Source organism: Labeo rohita, chromosome 5 (assembly GCF_022985175.1).
Source record: "Labeo rohita strain BAU-BD-2019 chromosome 5, IGBB_LRoh.1.0, whole genome shotgun sequence".
Taxonomy (NCBI): Eukaryota; Metazoa; Chordata; class Actinopteri; order Cypriniformes; family Cyprinidae; genus Labeo; species Labeo rohita.
Window position 1 is genome coordinate 44,195,470 of NC_066873.1, and position 24,305 is coordinate 44,219,774.

Below are 24,305 nucleotides of genomic sequence, written 5' to 3' on the forward strand. Positions count from 1 at the left end.
CCACTAAAACTACCATAAATAATCCCAGTGCCATTTAAGCATAAAATCATGCATTCTTTGATATTAGGCTTTCACTGTTTTAACACTTTATTTATTTATTTATTTATTTATTTATTTATACTGTTTTCCACCTGATAGCAGCATTTTCTCAGGTTTGGCCTCTGGAGCAATCAACTTTTCTCTGTTTTTGACAAAAAAATAATAGTGCATTAAAATGCCTTTTTTTTTGTTTTAATTAATGGCAATCAGTGACATATCCATAATAGGTGACATGCACAAAAAGTAATTCTGCATTTAGTACATGGAAAATAAAAATAAAGGGTAGAAGAACCATTTTTTGTTCCCCAAAGAACCTTTCAGTGAACAGTTCTTAAATTAACCTTTTTTAAGAACGTTTTAAAAATGTAAAGAATCTTTTTCGACTATAAAGAACCTTTTCTGCATTTGAAAGGTTTCATGGATGTTGAAGGTTCTTCATGGAATCATTGACGCCAATAAAGAACCTTTATTTTTCTGTTCAACAGTACTGGTATTTAAAGGGTTAAGAAGAAAAAAGTAAAGGTAAAAAGATCTGTGTGAAAGTGTAAAATAAATAATATAATTATGTAATAGTTTTGTGACATGTTTTTGATAAGTTAAAGTTTCTTGTGATGTTTTTTCCTTTTTAAAGAATAACCAAAACATAGTCAGGGTTATATGAATATTGAAAATTGTAGTTTTTTTTTTTTTTTACCGGCTTGCTAGCCTTTATATGATATAGGGGAAACCAGGGCTAGTTGTCACACAGTGCATTTTACTCCAGTGAATTTTTTCATGGTCGATTTATTTTTCATTTTCTGTATAGATGCATTTTGTACCTACTTTTTGGCTACAGAAAATCTATTGAAGAAAGAGTTTTATATGTTAAACAGGAAATGTACTGCATATTCATTGTTTTATCAAATTTGTTTGAGAAACAGATAATTAAACCTTTATTATATAGAGCACCTTCAGGAAAAATAAATAACGTCATTTTGAGAGAATTGTATAGATATTTCAATTGAAAAAACAACTTTAGTCCACTTTTGTTAAGAATACATAATAGATTCATAGCATACTTTATTTCCATATATATTGACAAAAATGTCGACATTTCACCCCAATATTTTAGGAAAGCCTGTACAGTAAAAAAAAAGTGACATCAAAAACATTTTCTGAATTTTTTTTTTCCTTTCTTTTTTAAAATTTCAATATGCCAAATGTTTAATTATATATTATATATTAAAAACATTACCATCATTTTTTTTTACCCAAATTTAATTCCTAGCTCATAAAATAACATCTAAGACACTAAGAAGTTATGCAATTAAGCCAATGACATGGTTTAGTTTCCTCAGTACAAATATTGCTTTTATCCCATTAATTTGCATTCTTTTGCATTCTACTGAAAAAAATGGAACAGAAACAAAAGACGGAAGAAAATTAAAACTTCTTTTTTTTTGCATTGCAGCGATTATTTTTCCCAATCAAAATGGACCTGAGAACAGTTTTTTTCTGATTTTCTGAGAATTGTTTTTTTCCTTACTTACTAATGAATGTTATTTTTCATTCAACAAAATGCAAAGATATTCAAATACACTCTTAACTTTTAAGATATGCAACACAACAATCTTCAAATATTTAAAATAGAAATATTTGATGTTTTACTCTTAGCATTCAGGAAACAGATCCATAAGAATCAAATTGTTTTATAATCGAAAAAAGTACTAGAAGTACAGTACATAAGTTTTTGTATGGCATAATAAATTTGGTGCTTGCAATCAAAATGACAGACTAAAAAGAGTCTAAAACTTTGGTTTCCACTGTATATCAATAGTTTAGTTTAAATTATGTTCAGCATATTTATTCACCTATGTGTACACATTCTTATAGTTTATAAAGTGCATAATTAGAATTGTCATTCATAATATTTATTACAGATATTTATAACAGTGTAAGCATAATTTATTTTTTCTTGTTTCACACCCAATCACTCTTTCCTCTTTAAAATCTCTTCTTCAGGGTTGGCGTGAGGTGTTATGTACAAAATGTATACAAGTCCTAGAAACTCTTCCGCTCCCACTGTGTTCACTGGACCGGGCTGGTGGGTGTGGCTTGCAGTGGTGGGTGGAGTCATGTTAGAGTCCACATGTGACGCCGGCATCCTCTGAATGGTCACAGTTGTGGACGTTCCATGCTATGTGAGAGCACTGAGTGAGAGTAGCTTCTGTGCCTGTGCATTTCAGATTGTCCATCTGGATTGGGCCCCTGCCAGGACCGAAATGGGCCATCACCTGGGCGGCTTTAGGCAGGTTGCAGCCCATCTGCCTGCACACCACCTTCGCATCCGCAATATCCCAAGCGTCATCGCACACGGTTCCCCATTCTCCTCTCAGGTAAATCTCCACACGGCCCTCGCAGCGATTAATGCCCCCAATCAGCCTGATGGTACCTTCAGAAGAGAAAAAGGGATGAGCCTGTGTGCCTGTTCAAACACTATTTACCCTAAACAGCATGTAAGACTAGACGTAGTGTGTCCTAAATCATAGTATGTTGAAAACACTTTACAATCTTAACATTTTAATAAGTGTGCATTTGTGCATGCTTTTTCAGTTATTAGATGATTTTCCACAACCCCTAAACTGCAATAAATTATTTAATTAGTTGACTTGTTTTTTAGTATAATATTTTAACATTTTAAAAATACTCAATCACTTAATTAATAAGTTTAATTAAGTATGTTTTAGCTTAAAACAAGAACAAATATCAGCCAATGGGATCATAAACATAATCTTGAATTGCCTTTGAATTTATTTTTTTCTGATCCCACTGGCAGATATTTTTCTTGTTGCAAGCATAAACTCACTTCATTTTTATTTCTTTTTATTTATTTATTTATTTATTCATTCTTTTTTTCCAACGTTCTGCACTGTCATTTCTTATCAGATGATGAGATCATATGTTTGTTCAGATATTTTATATATAAAATATTAAATATTTCTGATATGCATTTTCTCACTGTTTAAAACTACAAAAAGTGATTGAGTGGTTTTGAAACACAAATACAAATGTATTCCTCAGTATTTTTGTTTATATTTATCATTTTTTATTTTCTCTAGAACAAATATTTAAACATTCTTAAATAAAAGTACATTTACTCTAGAAGCAATTTTTTATCTGAAAAATCTAGTAAAATTAAGTGAGTTTATGCTTTTAACAAAAAATGTCTACCAGTGAGGTCAGAAAAATGAACTTAATTCAAAGGGAAAACATCCTTACTGGCGGATATTTTTTCTTGAAACATTCAGAATTCCAACCTCTAATATTTAACATTTGTTATGTAAAAGTTAATATATGAAGAATAAAGAAGGTTTTTTTTTGTTTGTTTTTTTTTTTTTGACTTTTGGTATATCAAATGTTTAATGGTTTACAGGTTTTCTGTGGGTCTTAAAAAGTTGTAATTCACTCTTCCATAGATTAAGGCCTAAAAAAGGTCTTAACATAAGCATAAAGTCTAAAAGTCATGGCATTAAAAAATCTTCCAGTACAAGTATTTAAACACTGTATTGTCTTTTGTCCAGAATTTTTGCACATTGAAAAATAAATACAGCCTCACATTGTGTCAGTCATGTTTACATGCGGCATCCGAAACTTTCATCCATCATAAAAAACAGCAACGGATTGGGTTCAAATTTATTTTTGCATCCCCAAAAAAAAAAAAAAAAAAAAAAAAGCGCATACGAACTTTATGAACAAAATGTCCCCATTGAAACCCATGCTATTTTAATCACAGTACTTGCTTTATTCCTGTTTATTTGCGTATTATAAACCCAGTTGAGTAAATAATGCAGCTATAATTGTGTGAGTGTGTTGGTATGGATGTCAGAGTGTGGTTTGTATGTGTGTCATAAAAATATCATGTGTGTGTTTGTGTGTTCTTGTAATATTTGAGAGAGAAAACTCTACTACAAATCACAAATCCAACCACTGTGTGCACCAGTGGAGTTTTGCTGACATCTAATGGGAAAAATCTGGTACTGCACCCAAACAAAATCTTACTTAACGCTCATTTTTTTGAGATATTAACTTGTTTGGAACACAACTTTTTGTGTGTAAAGATTTATGGCTTTGATTTTCTAGCAGGCTTAGAGTTCAACATGTTTCATTAAATATATATTTATATAAAATATTGTTCATAAAGCATTTTCATAAACTTAAACCTCTATAACTTTTTTTTTTGGTTTCACTTTTTAAACCTTTTCTACGTTAACAATAATCTGCCATGGGTTTTCTTTAAAATGAGACCAAACATAAGTCTGTGCTCCCAAGCTTAAAATTTTTATGACAGTTTTTTGACATGGAAATTTCTGTCCACTAAGGACCTACCTTTTTTTTTTTTTTTTTTTAATTGACTCACAAGGGTTAAGATTCAAGTGTGACTTTAGTATTCTTACTGTCTGCTGGTGTTGTGGTTGTAGTTGCTCTTGTAGTTGTAAGAGGTTTATCTGTTATCCCAAAGACAAAGTCTCTTCCAACTACTGCAAAATCCGTAGGTGCTGAAAGAAAGAAAACACAAATTTAATTAGAAAACTTCTTTTGGTTAACTTTCATTTACTGTGACTGATTGTACTCTTTTGCGTTGGTGCATGCACATTGTGTTTCTCATTCATGAGGTGCTCTTAGGGTTGGTACTTGTACTGTCATTCCTTTATCTTGTGTTTATTTTAGTCTTTCTCTTTTCTCTTAAATGCTCATCTATTAGACGCACGCATGCATATATTTATGCGTTAGCGCATGCACGCGGCCTGTGCGGAGGACGGCTTCCCCTGCGGGTCTGTGCTGATGATGATTTGCTCTGACGGGCCTCTTTATTTTTCATGTAGACACGGCTGACTGATGCACAGAGGATGCTGCTAAAGTTGCTGCAAATTCCAAAAGCTGATCTTGAATCAGTTTTGCAATTTCTCTAATAGTGGTTGAGAGCATTTAGGAGAGACAGTGGGCAAGTACATGTAATAGATGTGAGTTTGTATGTGTCTGAGTGTTTTGTTAATTGAAGGAACAGTGAAAGACAGATGTGCAGATGTGTGTGTGTTTGTGAGTGTGTGTAAAAGAGGAAGCGTGCCAGAGGAAAAACTGCCCTGGAGACTTGACTTAAACATTGTGTTGCAGTGAGGATTGTGTGTGTGTCTGTTTTCTTCCATAGTGAATAAATGCTGTTGTTGTGAATGACTGACTGAATTTCATGAATGAAGGACACGCGAGTCTTATGTGTGTGAATGTCATCAATTCTGTCATTAACATGCACACAGACACAAAATACATGAATTCTATTATAATGTAAATAAAATAAAACCTGATGTTCAAAAAAAAAAAAAAAAAGAAAAACGTTTCTTTAAGAAGTCTCTTATGTTCACTAAGGCTGCATTTATTTGATCAAAAATACAGGAAAAAATATAATATTGTGAAATATTATTACAATTTAAAATGAATGTTTTCTATGTGAATATATTGTAAAATGTAATTTATTGCTGTGATGAAAAGCTGAATTTTTAGCATCATTACTCCAGTCTTCAATGTTACACGATCCTTCAGAAATCATTGTAATTTGCTTAATTATTTTCAATGATGGAAACAGTTTTTGCTGCTTTATTTTATTTATTTATTTATTTATTTATTTATTCTTATTTTTTTTTTTGGAATGTGTGATACTTTAAGATTCTATGATGAATAAAAAGTTAAAAAGTACAAAACTGATTCAAAATGGTAATCTTTTCTAACATTATAGACTCGTTCAAAAGTTTGAGGTAAGTGCATTTTTTTCTTTTTTTTTTCTTTTTTTTGAAATCAGTATTTTAATTATTAAGCAAGCATATGTTAAATTGATACATTTAAAAAAAATGTGCAGCTATGTTTATGGATTTCAGTTTCTTTTCATTTATATAATCAAAATAAAATGGAAGTAATTTATATGAAATTCTTGGAATAATAGTCTCTGAATATCAGTGAGTACATGTATATGTACGTAAGTATGCACATTGTATATGAATGCAAAAGGCATGGCTTTTCAAATGTATTATAATGTGTTCATTCTGTAAGATTGTAACATATGTCATATTCGTCTTACGTGCACAGATGACTCCAGCGTCTTCGAAATGGCCGCAGTTATGCTGTCCCCAGCCCAGATTGAAGCAGTCGGACAGCTTTTGCTCACTGCCGCTGCAGTCGACGTTATCCAGCAGTATGGGACCGGAACCGTATCCGAAGTAAGCCATAGTTTTGATTGCAATAGGTGGCCCGCATCCCATCTGCCTGCAGACCACCTGAGCATTGTCCATGTCCCAGTCATCATCACACACCGTTCCCCAGATGGTGAAGTAGAGGACCTCCACTCGGCCCTGACAGCTGTCGGCGCCGTTCACCAAACGGATGCTCGGCTTCTCTGAAAGAGCGATGGATGATGAGGGTTAGAGACTACATATACCACTTTTTTTTTTGTGTTTCTGAAAGAGACTTTTCTGCTCAGCAAAGCTGCATTTCTTTAACATAAACAGTAAAGACACTAATGTTGTGAAGTATTATTTGCTGATTTGCTGCTCAAGAAGAAATTTCTGATTATTATCAATGTTAAAAACAGTTGTGCTGCTTCATATTTTTGTGGAAACTGTGATACATTTTATTTTTCAGGATTTTTTGATAAATAGAAAGTTTAAAAAAACGGCGTTTATTTGAAATATAATATTTTGTAACATTAAAAATGTCTTTACTGTCATCTATCTGTTCATCCATGCATCCAAATACATAGATAAATAAAATAAAAATACTAAATAATATAAATAATGATAAAATAATCAAATAAATATCTATGGATTGATGGATGATCTATCTAAATGAATAAATAATTATGTATTTAATGTAATTTATGTAATGTAATTATGTATTTAATGTAAATATGTACAGACAGGTGGATACCTATCTATTTAAATACGTAAATACATTATTTATGATAGATAGATAGATAGATAGATAGATCACGTTGGTTTGTAGTGTTTACTGCACTTTCTTTTTCTTCTAGTTATTTACCATAGATAGATATATAGATAGTTATCTAAATAAATAATTATGTATTTAATTCATTGAGGTAGTATTATATTTATTTTTGTTTTATTTTATACTATAAATAAATAGACAGATAGATAGATAGATAGGTTGATTTATTATATATCTAAATAAATAAATATTTTTTTTAGATAATGTTATTTTTTTAGTTTTCATCTTTTTTAAAAGACAAATACATAATTATTTATTTATTATAGATAAATAATGGATTATCTAAATAAATAAAATGCAAAATAAAATCATACAAATAATGAAAGTGCCAAATAAAAAAAAATCACTAGTGCTTTGAAACTGCCCATTATGACACTTGATATTGCAAACTGTTATTTGTTATCAAATAACTGTAATTTATCATATTCATAATCACACTGGTTTGTAGCACAAATAGTTTCAGTGATAAATAAATATGTATTCAATTTATTGTGGTAGTATTTATTTTAATTTTTGTTCTCAATATTTAATTAATTAATTTATATATTATAATTTTATAATATATGTATTGTAATTATGTATTGAATTTATTGCTATCTACATATTTACATAAATAAATACATAATTTACTTACCATAAATATGTAGATAGACCGATAGACAGATAGATAGTGGCAAAGATACTGAGATGTTTATGTGTGTTTAGTACCTTTTGTGGTTGAGGATGTTGTGACAGTCGTGGTTAATGTTTCATGTATTACTGCCGCTGGTGTTTCCGTCACTAAAGAAAACAGAGAAAAATGTCATGATAGAAGGAAGAACACAGACCAAATGTGTGTGCTCAGTGATGTTTTGAAAGGACGCCATCTGCTGGAGCTTTAAGGGGATTATTATGCAGGACGGTTCTGTTAGCAGGCAGTGTGTGACAGATGGTCTGTTCACTACGGCCCAAAAAGGCTGGCCAGGCACAGCAGTTAATAACAATGAATTGGCTATTAATTCAACCGTGCATTATTGAAAATAGCAGGTGAACTTACAGGCCCTACGTACAGTATAGGCAGCGTTTATACCTGCTGTGCTTTCAGGAATGAAGAATTCTCTGCCTATAGTCTCTGTGTTGATAACTGGGACCACGGTGGAACTGGCACCTGATATACAATAGAGAGACAGAGAGAGTAAGGAATAAAGTATTATTGAATATTCACATGCAGTTAGATCTGAAAGATCACACTAAAAATCAAAAATAATGTTTTGCATAAAAAGCATTTGCTAAATAAATAAATAAATTACTAAATGTACATTTAATAAACCAAAAAAATGTACATTTTTAATAATTCAAATGTAATAATTCAAGCTATTATGCTAACCATGTAACCATTTATGGAAAAAACGCAATCTAAAAAATGCTAAAATAATTCATGGGAAAGAATGCAAAATAAAATAACAACAATATTTTTTTAATTAATCATTTAAAAATGATTAACATTACAAAAATTACGAGAAAAAAATCTAAATAAAATTGCAAAAATAATAAACTATTGCAATGATGAGAAAAGTTTAAAAAACTTAATGGGAAAAAATGCTAAATAAAATAGCAAAAATATTGAAAAAAGGCAAAATAAAATAGCAAAACAATGAAAAACTTGCTAATTAAAATTGCTGAAGTAATGAAAATAAAATCAAACTAAAAATTGCAAAAATAAAAAAACAACAACAAAATAAAATCACTGTCTCTGTTTATCTCTCTCATACAAAATGCTTAATAAAATTAAAAAAACAATTAAAATTATATATAAAAAATCACAATTAAATTGCAAAAATAACAAACTATTGCAAAATAAAAGCATTACAGTGCTAGCTAAAAAAACGTTTACAAGGTTAATGGAAAGAAAATGCAAAATTAAATAGCAAAAATATTGGAAAAAAGGGCTAAATAAAATGGCAAAAATAATGAAAAACATGCAAAATAAAATTGCAAAAATAATGAAAATAAAATCAAAATAAATCAAAATTAAAAACAACAACAACGAAGTAAAATCACTGTCTATCTCATACAAAAAAAGCATAATAAAATTAAACTATTAAAAAGAAAGAAAACTATTAAAGAAATCACAATAAAACTGAAAAAATAATAAACTATTGCAAAATAAAAGCATTCCAGTGCTAGCTAAAAAAAAGTTTAAGGTTAATGGGAAAAATAAAATAGCAAAAATAAGGAAAAACATGCAAAATAAAATTGCACAAAAATGTACAACAACAACAACAACAAAATAAAATCACTGTCTATCTCATACAAAAAGCATACAAAAAATTAAAGTATTAAAAAGAAAGAAAACTATAAAAACTGCAACTATTGCAAAATAAAAACATTTCACTAGTGCTATCTTCACTATCTATCTATATATCTGATAAAAAAAAAAGTAAAAAAAAATAATGGGAAAAAATGCTAAATAAAATAGCAAAAATATTGAAAAAAGGGGCAAAATACAATAGCAAAATAATGAAAATAAAATTGCAAAAATAATGAAAAAGGGCTAAATAAAATTAAACAGATTTGCAATAGTAATAAAGAAAAAAATCTAAATAAAATTGCAAAATTAAAAAAAAAAAACTCACAAAAACAAAATAAAATCGCTATGTCTTCCTCATGCAAAATGGTTAATAAAACTGAAAAATTATTAACATGAAAACAATTATGAAAAAGTTTCAAAATAAAATTGCAAAAAAATGTTACCTATTGGAACTGATCAAGAAGTCTTGCCGAATCAAGAAGTCTTGCACATTCACAGAAAATAGCTTACATCCGTTTTGTGAAATAAGGTGGATACCTGAAAGAGGAGAAAGAAACCCACCTGAGCAAATGGCTCCTGCATCCTCATGATGTCCGCAGTTGTGAACTCCCCACCCAAGGCTGTAACAGGTGGCCAGGCTGCCCTCATGCCCATTACAGTGGACGTTATCCAGCAAAATCAGTCCCGTGCCGTAGCCGAAGTAGGCGTTTGAAGGTGCGCCGACAGCTTGTCCGCAGCCGAGTTGTTGACAGACGACTGCGGCGTCCGCCATACTCCAGTCATCATCGCACACCGTTCCCCAGCTGCCCTGGTAGTAGATCTCCACCCTGCCCTGACAGCGGTCCGACGTCCCCGCCAAACGTACGGCTCCGTCTCCTACAGCACAGGACGGTTTTAGGAATGATGACATAATATTTTATTACTTCATAATATTTCAGGATTTTCAGCAAAGTTTGGATTCATATTCACTTGTCATATTTTTCTAGAAACATTATGAAATCATTGTGAAACACCTGTTGTTTGTCCAACAGAAACTCTAGTCCAAATCATATAGTTTGCTCCATAGAGGGTGTGGGACAGATTATGGGTAATATTATTCTGCTGAGCTTAACTTGCTATTGAATATGATGCAAACGGAGGGCTACGGTTTCAAGCAAACACTCGCTGATATGTCTCATATAGTTTTGAGCGATGCCACCACATGGACACAAAAGCCATTCTCATATTGCCAGAGGAACAAAGCCTCAGCGATGACTCCATACTATGAAAATGCCATTAAGTTCCCATAAGGCTTTGTTAGTTTCTTTAGATGTCATAACCTCTGAACGAGATATGGGCGGCCGCTTCTCATGATTGAAACAGGACATGAGAAACAAAGACAGGATGAATGTGATCCTTCAAAAAGAGTTTTGCTGTGATCTTTAGTTCATCCCCGCACTTTTCATTTCGGATAAACTTGGTATAAACTATAACTATAAGCAGGGTTATAATAGATTAGACCAAAAATTAAAACAATAAAAAAAAAAAGATTTTGTTACTCAGTAAACGCTATAACATAAATGTTAATAAAAGAAAACATTTAATAAAATAATAAAATAGCTAGAGCACAAAATTTTAAATAAAAAATCTATATAGACATTAAAAATAATAATAAAAATGACAAAATATAACAGAATTACTAGAACTTTATCTAAAATTAAAATGAAAAGATATAAAAATAAAAAACTACTTCAAAATCTTATTAAAAACTCTTTGTTATTAATTATAATGAGATACTGTGCAATGTTTTTTGTGTGTGTCACATATTAAAAAGGGAGAAAAAGGCCCTAAAATATTGGGTCATTTACTATGCAGTAAATCTTAATATACTGAATAAAATTTTTAAATACATTTAAATTTTATTATTATTGTTAAATTAAATTATTATTAAATGTAAATATTATGATTTAATTCTTACATTTTAATTAAATTATTGCAATTACAAAATACAAAATGTAGTCAGGATAATAAATTATTAAAATTCAAAGATATAAATCAGATTAGTTTAGTTTTAATTATTATCACAAAGTTAATATTTAAGTGTGAATTTTTAAATTCCACTAACAGCTTATAAAGACATAAATTGCTTTTTCTGCTTCTGATCAAAATGTCTTTAACATAACTTGCTTAAATTCCAAAATAGAAGTTTCTATGAATGACATCATCATCCTCAAGGAAGTGACATCATTTTGGAGGGAAATCAACAGTACAAACAGGTGAATTCTGTGGCATTTTGTGTGTGTCGCTCTAGAATATTCCATCATGTTTAATTCAATTAGTTTGATGATATTGACATTTCATAATATCTTTAAATAAAACACCAAAATGAACTTCAAGTTGATGTCCTCATGTAAATGTTAAAACAGGCCTGAATAGATTGTACAACTTACTTAAAGCAGTGATCAGTTGCGACGGTGTGGTGGGCTCCAGGCCTCGAGGTTCGACGACATTATTGCCTGTGAAAAGCGAACATACAGATTTTACATACATGCATAATTAGTTGAGCTCATGCAAGGAAATCAGCTTTATTGCACTTATATAACAAATAATACACTTATATAACAAAAAAGCCTGAAGGTTTCATTGTTTGATGACAGCGTGTTGACCTTAAGCTGTTCCGCTCACTCCACGTACCTTTACAGGTGACAGCCACGTCCTCATAGTGGTAGCAGTTATGGATGCCCCATCCCTGATTCCCACACTGACTCAGGTCCATCTCTCCTCCTTTACAGTCCACGTTGTCCAGCAGGATGGGACCGGAGCCCTGGCCAAACCTGGAGCTGCTTCCTACGGCCACAGCGATGCCGCAGTCAAGCTGCCGGCACACCACGTTGGAGTCCACCATGTCCCAGTCGTCATCGCACACCGTTCCCCACGTGCCATTATGGAGCACCTCCACGCGGCCCTCGCACGGATTCCTGCCGTTCACCAGCCGCACTGGAGGACCGGGAACAGCAGGTCATTATTTATTTAGTGTTACTGAGACACAATTATTGTAGTTTTTATTAATCATTTTAGTTAGCTTTTATTTGAATATTTTTCATTTTAAAAATGAAATGTGTTTTAGATTTTTTTTTTCAACATGTCTACACAGTTTTTATTAATTTTTAGTTTTATTGCATCAACTTTAGCTAAATGAAAGTCAGAAATGTTGCTTTGAAATAAAGTAAGCTTAAGTTTTTATTTTTTATTTCAGTTTCATTCATTTTTATGGTTTTAGTTTTAATAAACTATAATAACCCTAACAAGAACGTATGTTTCAGTGTTATTTTGGTATGATTGAGATACTACTATAGTTCTTATAAATATTTTTAATTAGCTTTTATTTTTGTATTTTATTTTAATTCTAGTTACAGTTTTTAATTAAAATATTTAAAGTATTTATTTTTTATATTTATATCTTATTTCAGTTTTATTTTAGTAATTTGTTTATTTCAGTTTTATTTCAGTAATTTGTTATGGTTTTATTTTAGTTAACTGTAATAACCCTATAATAATTTTAGATTTTAGTTTAATTTAGATATTATTATAGTTTTTATTCATATTTTGAATTAGTTTTTATATTTTCTGATTTCATTTTAAAGTTTTAATAATGTTGTGTGTGTGTGGGGGGGGGGGGGTTTATTCATTTTTTAAAACTATTTTTAAAACTGGCTTTTTTTTAATTAACTTGTTGTTTCAGCTTTTGTTTCAGTTATTTTAAATCAAGTTAAACTAAATGAAATTGAAAAATGTTGCCTTAGCAACTATCTGTATTATTTTTTTAAAATATTTATTTCAGTTTTAGTCAGTATTTTTAATGGTTTTAGTTTTATTTAACCATAATATCCCTAATAATTATAAGAACATACAGTATTATTTTAATATCACTGAAAAACAGTTTTTATGAATATTTTGAATTTGTTTTTATTTGAATATTTTCCTTTTTAATTTTAAAGTTTTAATTATTTTTTGGTTTTAAACATGTCTGTATAGTTTTTATTAGAGTTTTTATTCATTTATTAATTTAATTCAGTTTTAGTTTTAGTACATCAGAGTATAATACATCAAATGTAACAGAAATAATGATTTTAGATTTAGTTAACTATTATAACTCTGGTATGTTTATTTGCGCTCTTGTTTTTGTAAAGACTTTGCACCTTAACTGAGTGATATGATTAATAGAAAGTCTTTATTTTTGCATGTATTTTATTTATTTTTTTTAATTGTTACCATGGTACTCAATGGTAAATTTATACATGTACCACAGTAAATGCAAGGTGCTCCAATTTACTTTAAAGAATTAAAAAAAAGTAATATAAAAAAATTGTATAGTGCAACATATTTATATCATATTTATACAATGATATTGTCATTTTACATCCATAAAATGACATTACCATGGTATAATATCCAAACAGAACATGGTGCATGTCTAAAAAAAAGTGAATCATTGCTGGTTTGTGAATAACACAAGTTGAACCGCGGAGCTGCACGGCTCAGATATAATGATATAATGAAGCCTGTAAGAATGTCTCTAATCCCCCTCAACTTAAGGCACAATAATAAGTCCAAATAATGACATGTGACTCCAAAAAGAGATGGCATAGCGGTGGAGAAGGGATTGTGTAAACTGAGCGAGAGGAAGTGACCTATCTTTTTTTCTTGAGCCTTAGAGGCAATTATGATCCGTTCCTGCCGTGATCCTGCCAATGGGCAATGGCAAACTTAGCTTTTCTAAAAAGGGTGTGTTCTCGCACAAAGACGTAAGAAAGGGTGATAAAGTGAATTGCTAAGATGCTCACCTTGAGACCGTGTCGTCGCTGAGGCATTTATGGTGTTGGCTGTGAGAAAACAAAAATACGAGAGAAAGTCAGAGAGAGAGAGAGAGCAAACAACGATTGCGGTAAATTATTTGTTGAAAGGAGGTTCTTGGCCCTCCATAGCTGCAGCCCTCTATATCTACTACATCTATTTTCCTGTAATTTTAGACTGGTGAAACAGGAAGACTTCGGCTCAGGCTGTGATACAGACGGTCTCACTGCTGAACAGACGTATAGAAGAATATCACACACCTCTCGTAATGCAAGATCAGATATTGAGATTTGTGCTGTGAATCTAATCAGATTCAGCTGACAAGACAGTGGATATTGAATCTCAAATATAGTGAAAAAATATCTCGTTACCAGACCTTTGAAACATATTAATGAGTCACTTATTTTAGATAATGTTTTAGAAATATTATACAGGTGCATCTCAATAAATTAGAAAGTCGTGGAAAAGTTCATTTATTTCGGTACTTCAAAGTTTAAGTCTTTGGTTCTTTTAATTATGATGATTTTGGCTCACATTTAACAAAAACCCAACAATTCACTATCTCAACAAATGAGAATACATCATAAGACCAATAAAAAAAACATTTTTAGAGAATTGTTGGCCTTCTGCAAAGTATGTTCATTTACTGTATATGTACTCAGTACTTGGTAGGGGCTCCTTTTGCTTTAATTACTGTCTCAGTTGGATGTGGCATGGAGGTGATCTGTCTGTGGCACTGCTGAGGTGCTATGGAAGCCCATGTTTCTTTGACAGTGGCCTTCAGCTCATCTGAATTTTCTGGACTCTTGTTTCTCATTTTCCTCTTGGTGTTCAGGTCTGGTGAGTTTGCTGGTCAGTCAAGCACACCAACACCATGGTCATTTAACCAACTTTTGGTGCTTTTGGCAGTGTGGGCAGGTGCCAAATCCTGCTGGAAAATGAAATCAGCATCTTTAAAAAGCTGGTCAGCAGAAGGAAGCATGAAGTGCTTTGAAATTTCTTGGTAAACGGGTGCAGTGACTTTGGTTTTCAAAAAACACAGTGGACCAACACCAGCAGATGACATTGCACCCCAAATCATCACAGACTGTGAAAACTTAACACTGGACTTTGAGCTTCTTCACCCTTCCTCCAGAAATACAAAACTTGCTCTCATCTTAAAAGAGGACTTTGGAACACTGGGCAACAGTCCATCATTTCTTCTCCTTAGCCCAGGTAAGACGCCTCTGACGTCGTCTGTGATTCAGGAGTGGCTTAACAAGAGGAATACGACAACTGTAGCCAAGTTCCTTGAAGTGTCTGTGTGTGGTGGCTCTTGATGCCTTGACCCCAGCCTCAGTCCATTCCTTGTGAAATTCACCCAAATTCTTGAATCGATTTTGCTTGACAAGCCTCTCAAGGCTGCGGTTCTCTCGGTTGGTTGTGCATCTTTTTCTTCCACACTTTTTCCTTCCAATCAATTTCTGTTAACATGCTTGGATACAGCACTCTGTGAACAGCCAGCTTCTTTGGCAATAAATGTTTGTGGCTTACCCTCCTTGTGAAGGGTGTCAGTGATTGTCTTCTGGACAATTGTCAGATCAGCAGTCTTCCCCATGATTGTGTAGCCTAGTGAACCAAACTGAGAGACCATTTTGAAGGCTCAGGAAACCTTTGCAGGTGTTTTGAGTTGATTAGCTGATTGGCATGTCACCATATTCTAATTTGTTGAGATTTTTGAGTTTTTGTTAAATGTGAGCCAAAATAATCACAATTAAAAGAACCAAAGACTTAAACTACTTCAGTCTGTGTGCACTGAATTTATTTAATACACGAGTTTCACAATTTGAGTTGAATTACTGAAATAAATGAACTTTTCCACGACATTCTAATTTATTGAGATGCACCTGTATATAGAAATAATGCACAATTTAAAATATTTTTATTCATATCCATATGTTTTATTATTTTTTTTAATTAAATCTTAACTTCCCAAATTAAATAAATGAAAAAATGGTTCGATTGTTTTCTACTGTATAATGAAAAAAAAGCGAGCCTGCTCCGAGATCCCGAACTGAAATAAATGATTCGCAAACCCTCTCCAAAGTCCCAGTGTGAATAATGATTTACGAACCATTATTTCAGATCAGGAGTCGGAGCGCGGATCGCGAATCAATTAATTCGCGAATTGATTCGCGAAACCACTCTGAAGTTCCGATCAGATGATTAGTGAACCCGCTCCATAGTCCTGGTCTGAACCAAATGATTCGCGAACCTGCTCCGAAGTCCCGATGTGAATAATAATTTACGAACCATCATTTCAGATCAGGAGTCGGAGTGCGGATCGCGAATCAATTAATTTGCGAACTGATTCGCGAAACCGCTCTAAAGTTCCGATCAGATGATTCGCGAACCCGCTCCTTAGTCCCGGTCTGAATCAAATGATTCTCGAACCCGCTCCCAAGTCCCGATCTGAATCAAATGATTCGCGATACGTGATCCGACTGGAGCGCTTCGAAACAGTGAATCATTTAGCAAAAGCTCTGTTTCACCCATCACATACCATTTAATTCAATGTTACGTTTATCAGCATATTGTAATAAATATTTGAAAAGTGTTAATGAGCATTGAAAAGCGGCAAGGCTGCAGCATTAATTTTAAAAAGAAATGTGCTCATAGCACAAATAGAAATGGCTAATTTCAAGGGTTTTCCAAGCCTTAAATCTCCAAAAGCAAATTCAAGCCCTTCAAGTACCGTGTAGGAACCCTGTTATAAATCAACATTTTATTACACTTAGACATTTCACCTAGACTGTGTTGTGTTTGTTCAGAATGTTCTGGTGTTTTTCACAAAGCGCTGACCTTCACGTCCCTCCTCAGACACACTTTCACTCGGGTCTGTTTGTCCTGTGTTTTGGAGCAGTATTGAGACCGCTAATGCTACTGCATATACAAGCTTTTGTATGAAGCTGTGAATCGATGGTGTTTGATTTCAGCGCCTGACAAAGACAGCAGAAAATAGGCTTTTTTCCATCACATCCCATTTAGGTCAACTCACAGGCCTCTCCTCCTTCTTATTAATGTCGCTGAAACGTTATTTGCTCTAAATATAGCGCTTCAGGCGTGTGGGTTATTTCAAAACGTACACTTTAGTATACATAAAAAAACATGCAGTTGGAATAAACTTAGTGTGGAAACAATTGAGTTAAAAATTGCTAGTAAATTTCATGATTTTTCATGATTTTTCATGATATCTGTTTTCAAGAAGAGCATTAAGTAGAAAAACTGTTTTTTTTTTTTGTAAAACATGCGTTTTTAACAGTATCGTTTTACTTATAACTTTGAAACATCTCTTTTTTTAATTAATGACTATTCTGTGGAATAATAAATTAAAAAAGGTCATTGATTACATTGAGTGTATATCTTATGATTAAGACTTGTGAGATAAAGCCTGAGAAACAAAGTCTGAATTGTGAGATAAATGCTGCGATTATTTACTAATTTTTTAGGCTTCCATAAGTTCCATTTTACATTGAAATTCAAATTTCTTGCCGCTACAATGTTGCAAGTTGTTTAGAATGTTGCTTTATGGTTGCTATGGTGTTCTGAGTTGTTTTTAGAATGTTATGCGGTTGCTATGGCGTTTTGTGTGATTTCTAGGACAGAATTACATAAGTTCAAATGCAAAGGTTTCATTTAAAATGATACTTACTGGAAACTGATCTTCGTTGGAGTTGGATATCTTCTGCACACAGAAAAGATCAACACAATTATAAACATCATCATCAAATAACTTAAATATGACACATACTGTACACACATTATATCCCATCTTTGTTGCTGTTTGCGTCACTGGCGATCATTTGTAAGATTCATTGAAAGTCATTAATCTGCTGGGAGTTCGGATGTGTCGCGTACAGTAAAGGAAACCACCCATAATGCTCCGACACACATAGGCATCTTCTCAGATGTCCGTGTCCTTGTTAAGTCTTTAGTTCAGCTGTCTTTTCACAGGTTTGCGGTGAACAGGGTATTTCCCGCTGTAGGCTTTACATCCTGATAAATGACTCTGATCGTTTTGTTCCACCAGGATCCATTAAGCCCGGAGGCTGCTGACTTTGATTTTGATTATTGTTGCTATAAAGCAGACATTTAAGGACTGTGATTTAATACTTTATGGTGTGGTGTGGTGTGGTGGCTAAAACTTAATCTTGGGAACTGAAAGGTTGCTGGTTCAATTCTCACAAGGAGCCTTGACCATTAAATCATTTAAAGGATCTTTATTTGTAATTAAAGTTTGGTTTCTAGGTTGTTCTGTGTGGTCTAGTCCACTCATTACACTTAGTAAAGTAACACAACACTTGATGTGATGTTCCATTAATGGTATTGGCTGAATTATTCATTAAAGTTTAGTACTTAATGTGAATATTCAATGTAGTTTCTCAGTATAGGTTCATAAAATCTGAACATATTATATTATATTATATTATACATTTGATACATTTTTTTCTAATGTATGATACATTTTATTTTTCATGATAGAAAGATCAAAAGATCAGCATTTGTTTAAAATAGAAATCTTTTGTAACATTATGAATATTTTTATTGTCATTTTTAATTAATGTAATGAGCCCCTGATGAATAAAAGTATTGTTACTTTTTATTTTTTAATATATATTTCTTACCTCAAACTTTTGAGTGGTTTCCACAAAAATATTGGGCAGCACAACTGTTTTTTAACTTTGATAATAATCAGAAATCATTTTTGAGCAGCAAATCAGCATATTAGAATGATTTCTGAAGGGTCATGTGACACTGAAGACTGGAATAATGATGCTAGACTTTGCTACTTCAGATGTTAGTAACCTGTAGTCTACATCTTATTTCTAAAGAGCTCTGACTCACCGGTTGGAAAGAAGCTGGTGACGGCGATCAGTAAGAACGATGCCAGCAAGCAGGTGAGGATCCAGGCAGCAGATTTCCAGCATCTCTGCACACGCTGACCGTTCATGGCAGAATAGATGCAGTTGGGCGCCTATAGCACATACAAACACCTTCAGTAAGTCCTTTAACCTCTCAAGATCCGTTTATCTGTGTACAACTTGAGTTTTACGGTTGCCTATTCTCACTGTAGTTGTCTGACATCAGACAACGAGGTTATTACAGTAACTAGGCTACTACTGAGTCTGCTCGTCAGTGATTGGACAGCTTGTACTCATAGTACATTATGTAAAAACACATGCACTCTCAACATCAACAACAACAAATACTAGCCTGCAGGCCACAGGCTGTTCTGGACAGACACGTATTGATATACGAGAGCAGACCGATCGTTTGTGCGACCATGTGCCTGCTGTTAATAAGCTATCCAGAGGGGTTTTTATACTCTAGATAGGTGTAAAATGTGGTTGTATATAAATGAGTGATGCATTTTAAGGTTTGAGACATGCACTTTATTTATTTGTGCATGCAAAATCATTTTTGAATGATTTTAGGTTGATTTGCACATCCAGGTTTGACCCATTTTCCTTCAAACACACATACAAGCTACTATTCGTAGGCAAAAAGACCAACTTTCGTAATCTTTCATCATAATGTTTTGATTGCTTTTTGAACAAGCATGTTTCAGCATCCCAATCAATTTCTGATGAATGCAGTCCAGTCCTGCCTACTTTTTCTTGTTGAATTTCACTCAGAAATAAATGACCAAATGTTACATGCACTGTAAATATTTCATGCTGAATGCCTGTTTATGTTTATCGGTAAAAACACTGACCTTAACGACATTTCTGAGAGTGCAGAGGACTTAATTCTAAATTGCATGCTTTCTAATATTCATACATTAAAATGTGAGATTTAGTTCTGCATCTCTTGTATATATCGCTGCAAGTTCACAACAATTCTTTTTCCTCTTTCACTTTTTGTTTTTTTCCCAAATCCCTCCTGACCTTATGCTGGAATGCGTGTAAATGGTGGGATTGGGCTCAGGATCTCGGCTCTGGGGGAGAATATGATATTCCGCGGCGCAGATAGTGGACATTCCGGGCCTCGGGCGCACAAAAAGACATTTCTGCTGTCTGTGGTCGCCATCGTCAGCGGCTAAACGCTGCTTCCTGCGAATCTGTCACTGGGACCGTCCTGAACGCTCAGGCAGCCGATGACACCGCTGGGGCGCCTCTCGGGTGCAGAAGGGGGGCAAATCGTGGAGGCAGAAGGGTTGGAACCAGAGTGATTATAGTTAACGAAAACTAAAACCATAAAGATTTATTTTTTATAAAGATTTTATTTTATTTGTTGCTTCAGATGAAAGAAATATTAGTTAAAATAAAATAGAATAATTTCACTTTGTTTTCAAGACAACTTTTACCATGCAGTTTAACTTGATGTATTAATACAGCTAAAGCTCAAATTAAAATATAATAAAATATAGCTTGGACATTTAAAAACAAAAACAAAAAAACAACAAAATTATAACTAAAAATAAAATGAAAGTATATAAAAATAAATTCTAATTAAAATGTTAACAAAAACTATAACAGTATTTTAATAACACTAGTGGGAACTAAGCATCAGATCAACATGAGCGTTAGCCCAGGGTTATTGTAGTTAACTAAAACTAAAACTAAACCCTTAAAAAATAAAAAAAAACTTTACCTAAAATAAAATAATTAAAAAATGGTGGCATGATGTATTAAAATATCTAAAACCCAAAAAAAAAAAAAAAATAAATAAATAAAAACCACAAAAATACACAACAAAATGACCAAAACATTGACTAAGTAATTAACATAAAATTAACATAAAAGCAAAAAAAAGAAGAAAAAAAAAATCTAATTCAAAATATTAACAAAAACTGTAACAGTATCTTAATGATACTAAAATACAGAAATAAAACTAAAGCCCATTTAAAAAGCTATGTATTTAAAAGCTATGTATTTAAAAAAAAATGTATTTAAATTCAGGTTGCGAGGTAAAATAACTGTGCAATAAAAATGAATAAAAATTAAAACTAAAATAAAAAAAAAACTTTAACTGAAGATATTTATTAAAATGATTTTAATTTCAGCTAGTTGTGAAGTAAAATAACTCAAACTGAAATAAAAATGAATGAAAATAATTTATTCAAAAAACAAAAACTAATAAAAATGACAAAAACAAGCGACAAAATGACTAAAATTTAAACTAAAATTAAAATGAAAACGGACTAATTCAGAATATTAATAGAAACTATGAAAGTATCTACTAAAAAAACACTGCTTTAGCCAGCGGCTGGCATAAATGAATGGTCAACAGGAATATTTTCTCTTCTACAGGTGCCTTAAAAAGATTCAAATCCTCACAACGAGCATCTAAAGCAACCAAAACGTCTAAACCTCCATCAGAAAGACCACAGAAAACATCTCTTGACTGCCCAAGAATCAAATCCACTTCCTATTCTTATGCAGTTTCTGCTCTGCTTGCATTTGAACAACGAAAACTCTCATGCTCAGATTATGCAACCAATTAGTCGCTGAGAACTTTCTAACGCAAGCCTGCGGACAAAATGGTGCGGTTGTGAAGGCCTGAAAATTAATCTAGTCACCAATATTATGTTTTTCAATACTCCATTCATGGCTGGATGCAGCATGGATCCACGAAGGAATAATGTTGGCTTTTGTGTCGCCTGTGTTTGCCCTCCCTCTCTCTCCTTCTCACGCTGACAGATCCCAGCGCTCGCCAAAATACCCGAAGATAAACCGGGAGAGAACTGTCATCTCGCTTTTGACTTCAAACTGGATTTTGATTCAAATTCACAGTCAAAAGATTAACTTTGATTGTTTTCTTGTTTCTGAAGTTATTTCTTTTTTCGATAAAGACTTTAAAAAGAAACGGGTGCAACAGGTGAACCTCAAGTTTGAATAATGAATGTTTAAAAGAACCTACTTTTGAGAAATAATAATAAACCACAACTAATAACCACAACAAATTTTTAATATACGTTTGATTTAATATATGTAATTTAATTATATAATGTATATAATTATGAGATAGTAATTTATAATTAGATAATTCATATAATTAATATATCACATGTATTTTTATATATATATATATATATATATATATTATTTTAGAATATATTATTTAGCATAAATCAAGTTGTATTTAAAGAATCAGTCTTTTCAATAGTTTTTTTTTCACAATAACAAGCTTCAAAAATATTGTTTTTAATATAAATATATTTTATTCTTGCTTAATGATATTTTGAAAAGTATTTTAACAAGCAATCATTTCGAAATTTCAATAATCTTCTTTTATCACAGTACAAGATATGAATTGTAAAATGATCTTAAATTATGTCCCATAAAGAGAATAAACGTACCTTAGTTGAAAAGCAGTTTTCTTCACAGGCGTGAGAAAAGCAGCAGATTTTACCAACAAAAATGATTTTTTTTATGTCTCTTTTTCTCACAAAAATACAACAGTCCACTGTGCTCTGAATTCAGATGCCTTGTAGCTCACAGGACGATTCTCCAACTCTCAGAGTTAAACTTCGGCTGACAAAAGAGAAAACTTGTAGTGCATCCGGCTGAAGAGTCACGAGGTCTTTCATCTCACTAACCTTGTGAGTCTATAAGTACCTGGCTGCTCGAGTACGTATTACGTAAAAAAAAAAAAAAAAAAAAAAAAGACAACAGCATTGTATGTTAATGCCCTGACACCTCGTCCCTGCCTGCTTTATGTGAATGAAGAGGAAAAAGGGAGGAGGAAAGAAGACAACACTGAAAGCCGGCCCTTCACAGCTATCCCAGCATCTCTGGTTTCAGGTTACGCTCACGAAAGGTACGGTTTATCCATGCAAGTGTGTGCTTTTGCATAATTACTGCCTAGCGTTCACATTATGCATATAAAACCAGATTTTACATCTTTATTTTCAGGCTTCAACGTTCTGGCCATCAGACCAGTCCTGCTCCTCTGCTGGATCAATAGTGTTCGGCCGCACCCAGTTCAGTCGCTTTGATCGTGCTAAAGTTTGGACAGCTTCCATAATCATTACCGCCCATGTGTGTTTGTGAAACGTTTTACCCCAATCAGCCTTTGACCCATTGCCATTTCAATCTATACAAACCCATAATAGACCAAATCCTACAGGTTCTATTTTATTTGTAATTTTCTGGCTCTGTTCCACAACATTATGAGCCAAGTATTTTTAAAAATCCAAGATGTTAAAGGAGAAGTCCACTTCCAGAACAACCATTTACTAATAATTTACTCACCCCCTTGTCATCCAAGATGTTCATGTCTTTCTGTCTTCAGTCGTAAAGAAATTATGGTTTTTGAGGAAAATATTTCAGGATTTTTCTCCATATAATGGACTTGATTGGTGCCCCGATTTTGAACTTCCAAAATGTAGTTTAAATGCAGCTTCAAAGGGCTCTAAATGATCCCAGCTGAGGAAGAAAGGTCTTAACTAGCAAAACGATCAGTCATTTTTTTTTTTTTTAAAATAAAAATTTGTGTACTTTTTAAACATAAAAGCTCGTGTAGCACAGGCTCTGAGATGCACGTCCACGATGCTACAAATTAGTGATGGGTCATTCTTGAACAATTCTTTCATTTTGAATGCATCATCAATGTGACTCGTGAAGAACGAGTTGTCTCGGGGAGTGATTCGTTCAGTCGCGCATGCACAACATCCTGTTAGGTTCTGTACTGGAATTAGTTCACCTGTTTCGAGTCTTTGGGTTTTTCGAGTTGTTCGAAAACTTGTCAGATAAGAGGTGAGGTGAGCTAATCATAGACTAAAGACCCAGGTAAACAATGAATGAATCTTTTCTGTTTCTTATAGCATTATAGTTGTGTCTTGTTTGTAGTGTGATCAAGGTTTGTGTAAGCAGTAGATGTGTTAGAGAAGTAACACGTAACATTTTAATTATATTTTGCTAAAATGAACTAAATGACTCAAAAAGATTCATTAATTTTGCTGAACGAGACTCAAAGGTCCGAGTCGGTAAAATGATCCAAACTTCCCATCACTACTATGAATCATGTCTTAAGTTCATTGTCTGTGTTCTGAGTATGGCGAAAACTCTTCTTATTTTCTCCTACAACTTGAGAAGAGGACATCGTTGTACCTTTTTGTTGTAAACAGCGT

The 24,305-nt window shown here is 32.7% G+C and overlaps 1 protein-coding gene across 1 annotated transcript; it reads right to left on the reverse strand.

Annotated features, from left to right (window-relative positions):
* Positions 1–822: 822 nt before the first annotated feature.
* LOC127164883 (scavenger receptor cysteine-rich domain-containing group B protein) lies at positions 823–22,878 on the reverse strand. The gene is made up of 12 exons (XM_051109007.1): positions 22,533–22,878; positions 19,076–19,205; positions 17,883–17,915; positions 14,182–14,220; positions 12,032–12,334; positions 11,788–11,853; positions 9,920–10,234; positions 8,138–8,215; positions 7,777–7,848; positions 6,146–6,460; positions 4,473–4,574; positions 823–2,470 (listed from the first exon to the last, which is right to left on the reverse strand). The coding sequence occupies exons 2-12, from the start codon at positions 19,179–19,181 to the stop codon at positions 2,157–2,159; spliced, it is 1,743 nt and encodes a 580-aa protein (XP_050964964.1). The 5' UTR covers positions 19,182–19,205; positions 22,533–22,878; the 3' UTR covers positions 823–2,156.
* Between the last annotated feature and the right edge of the window lie 1,427 nt (positions 22,879–24,305).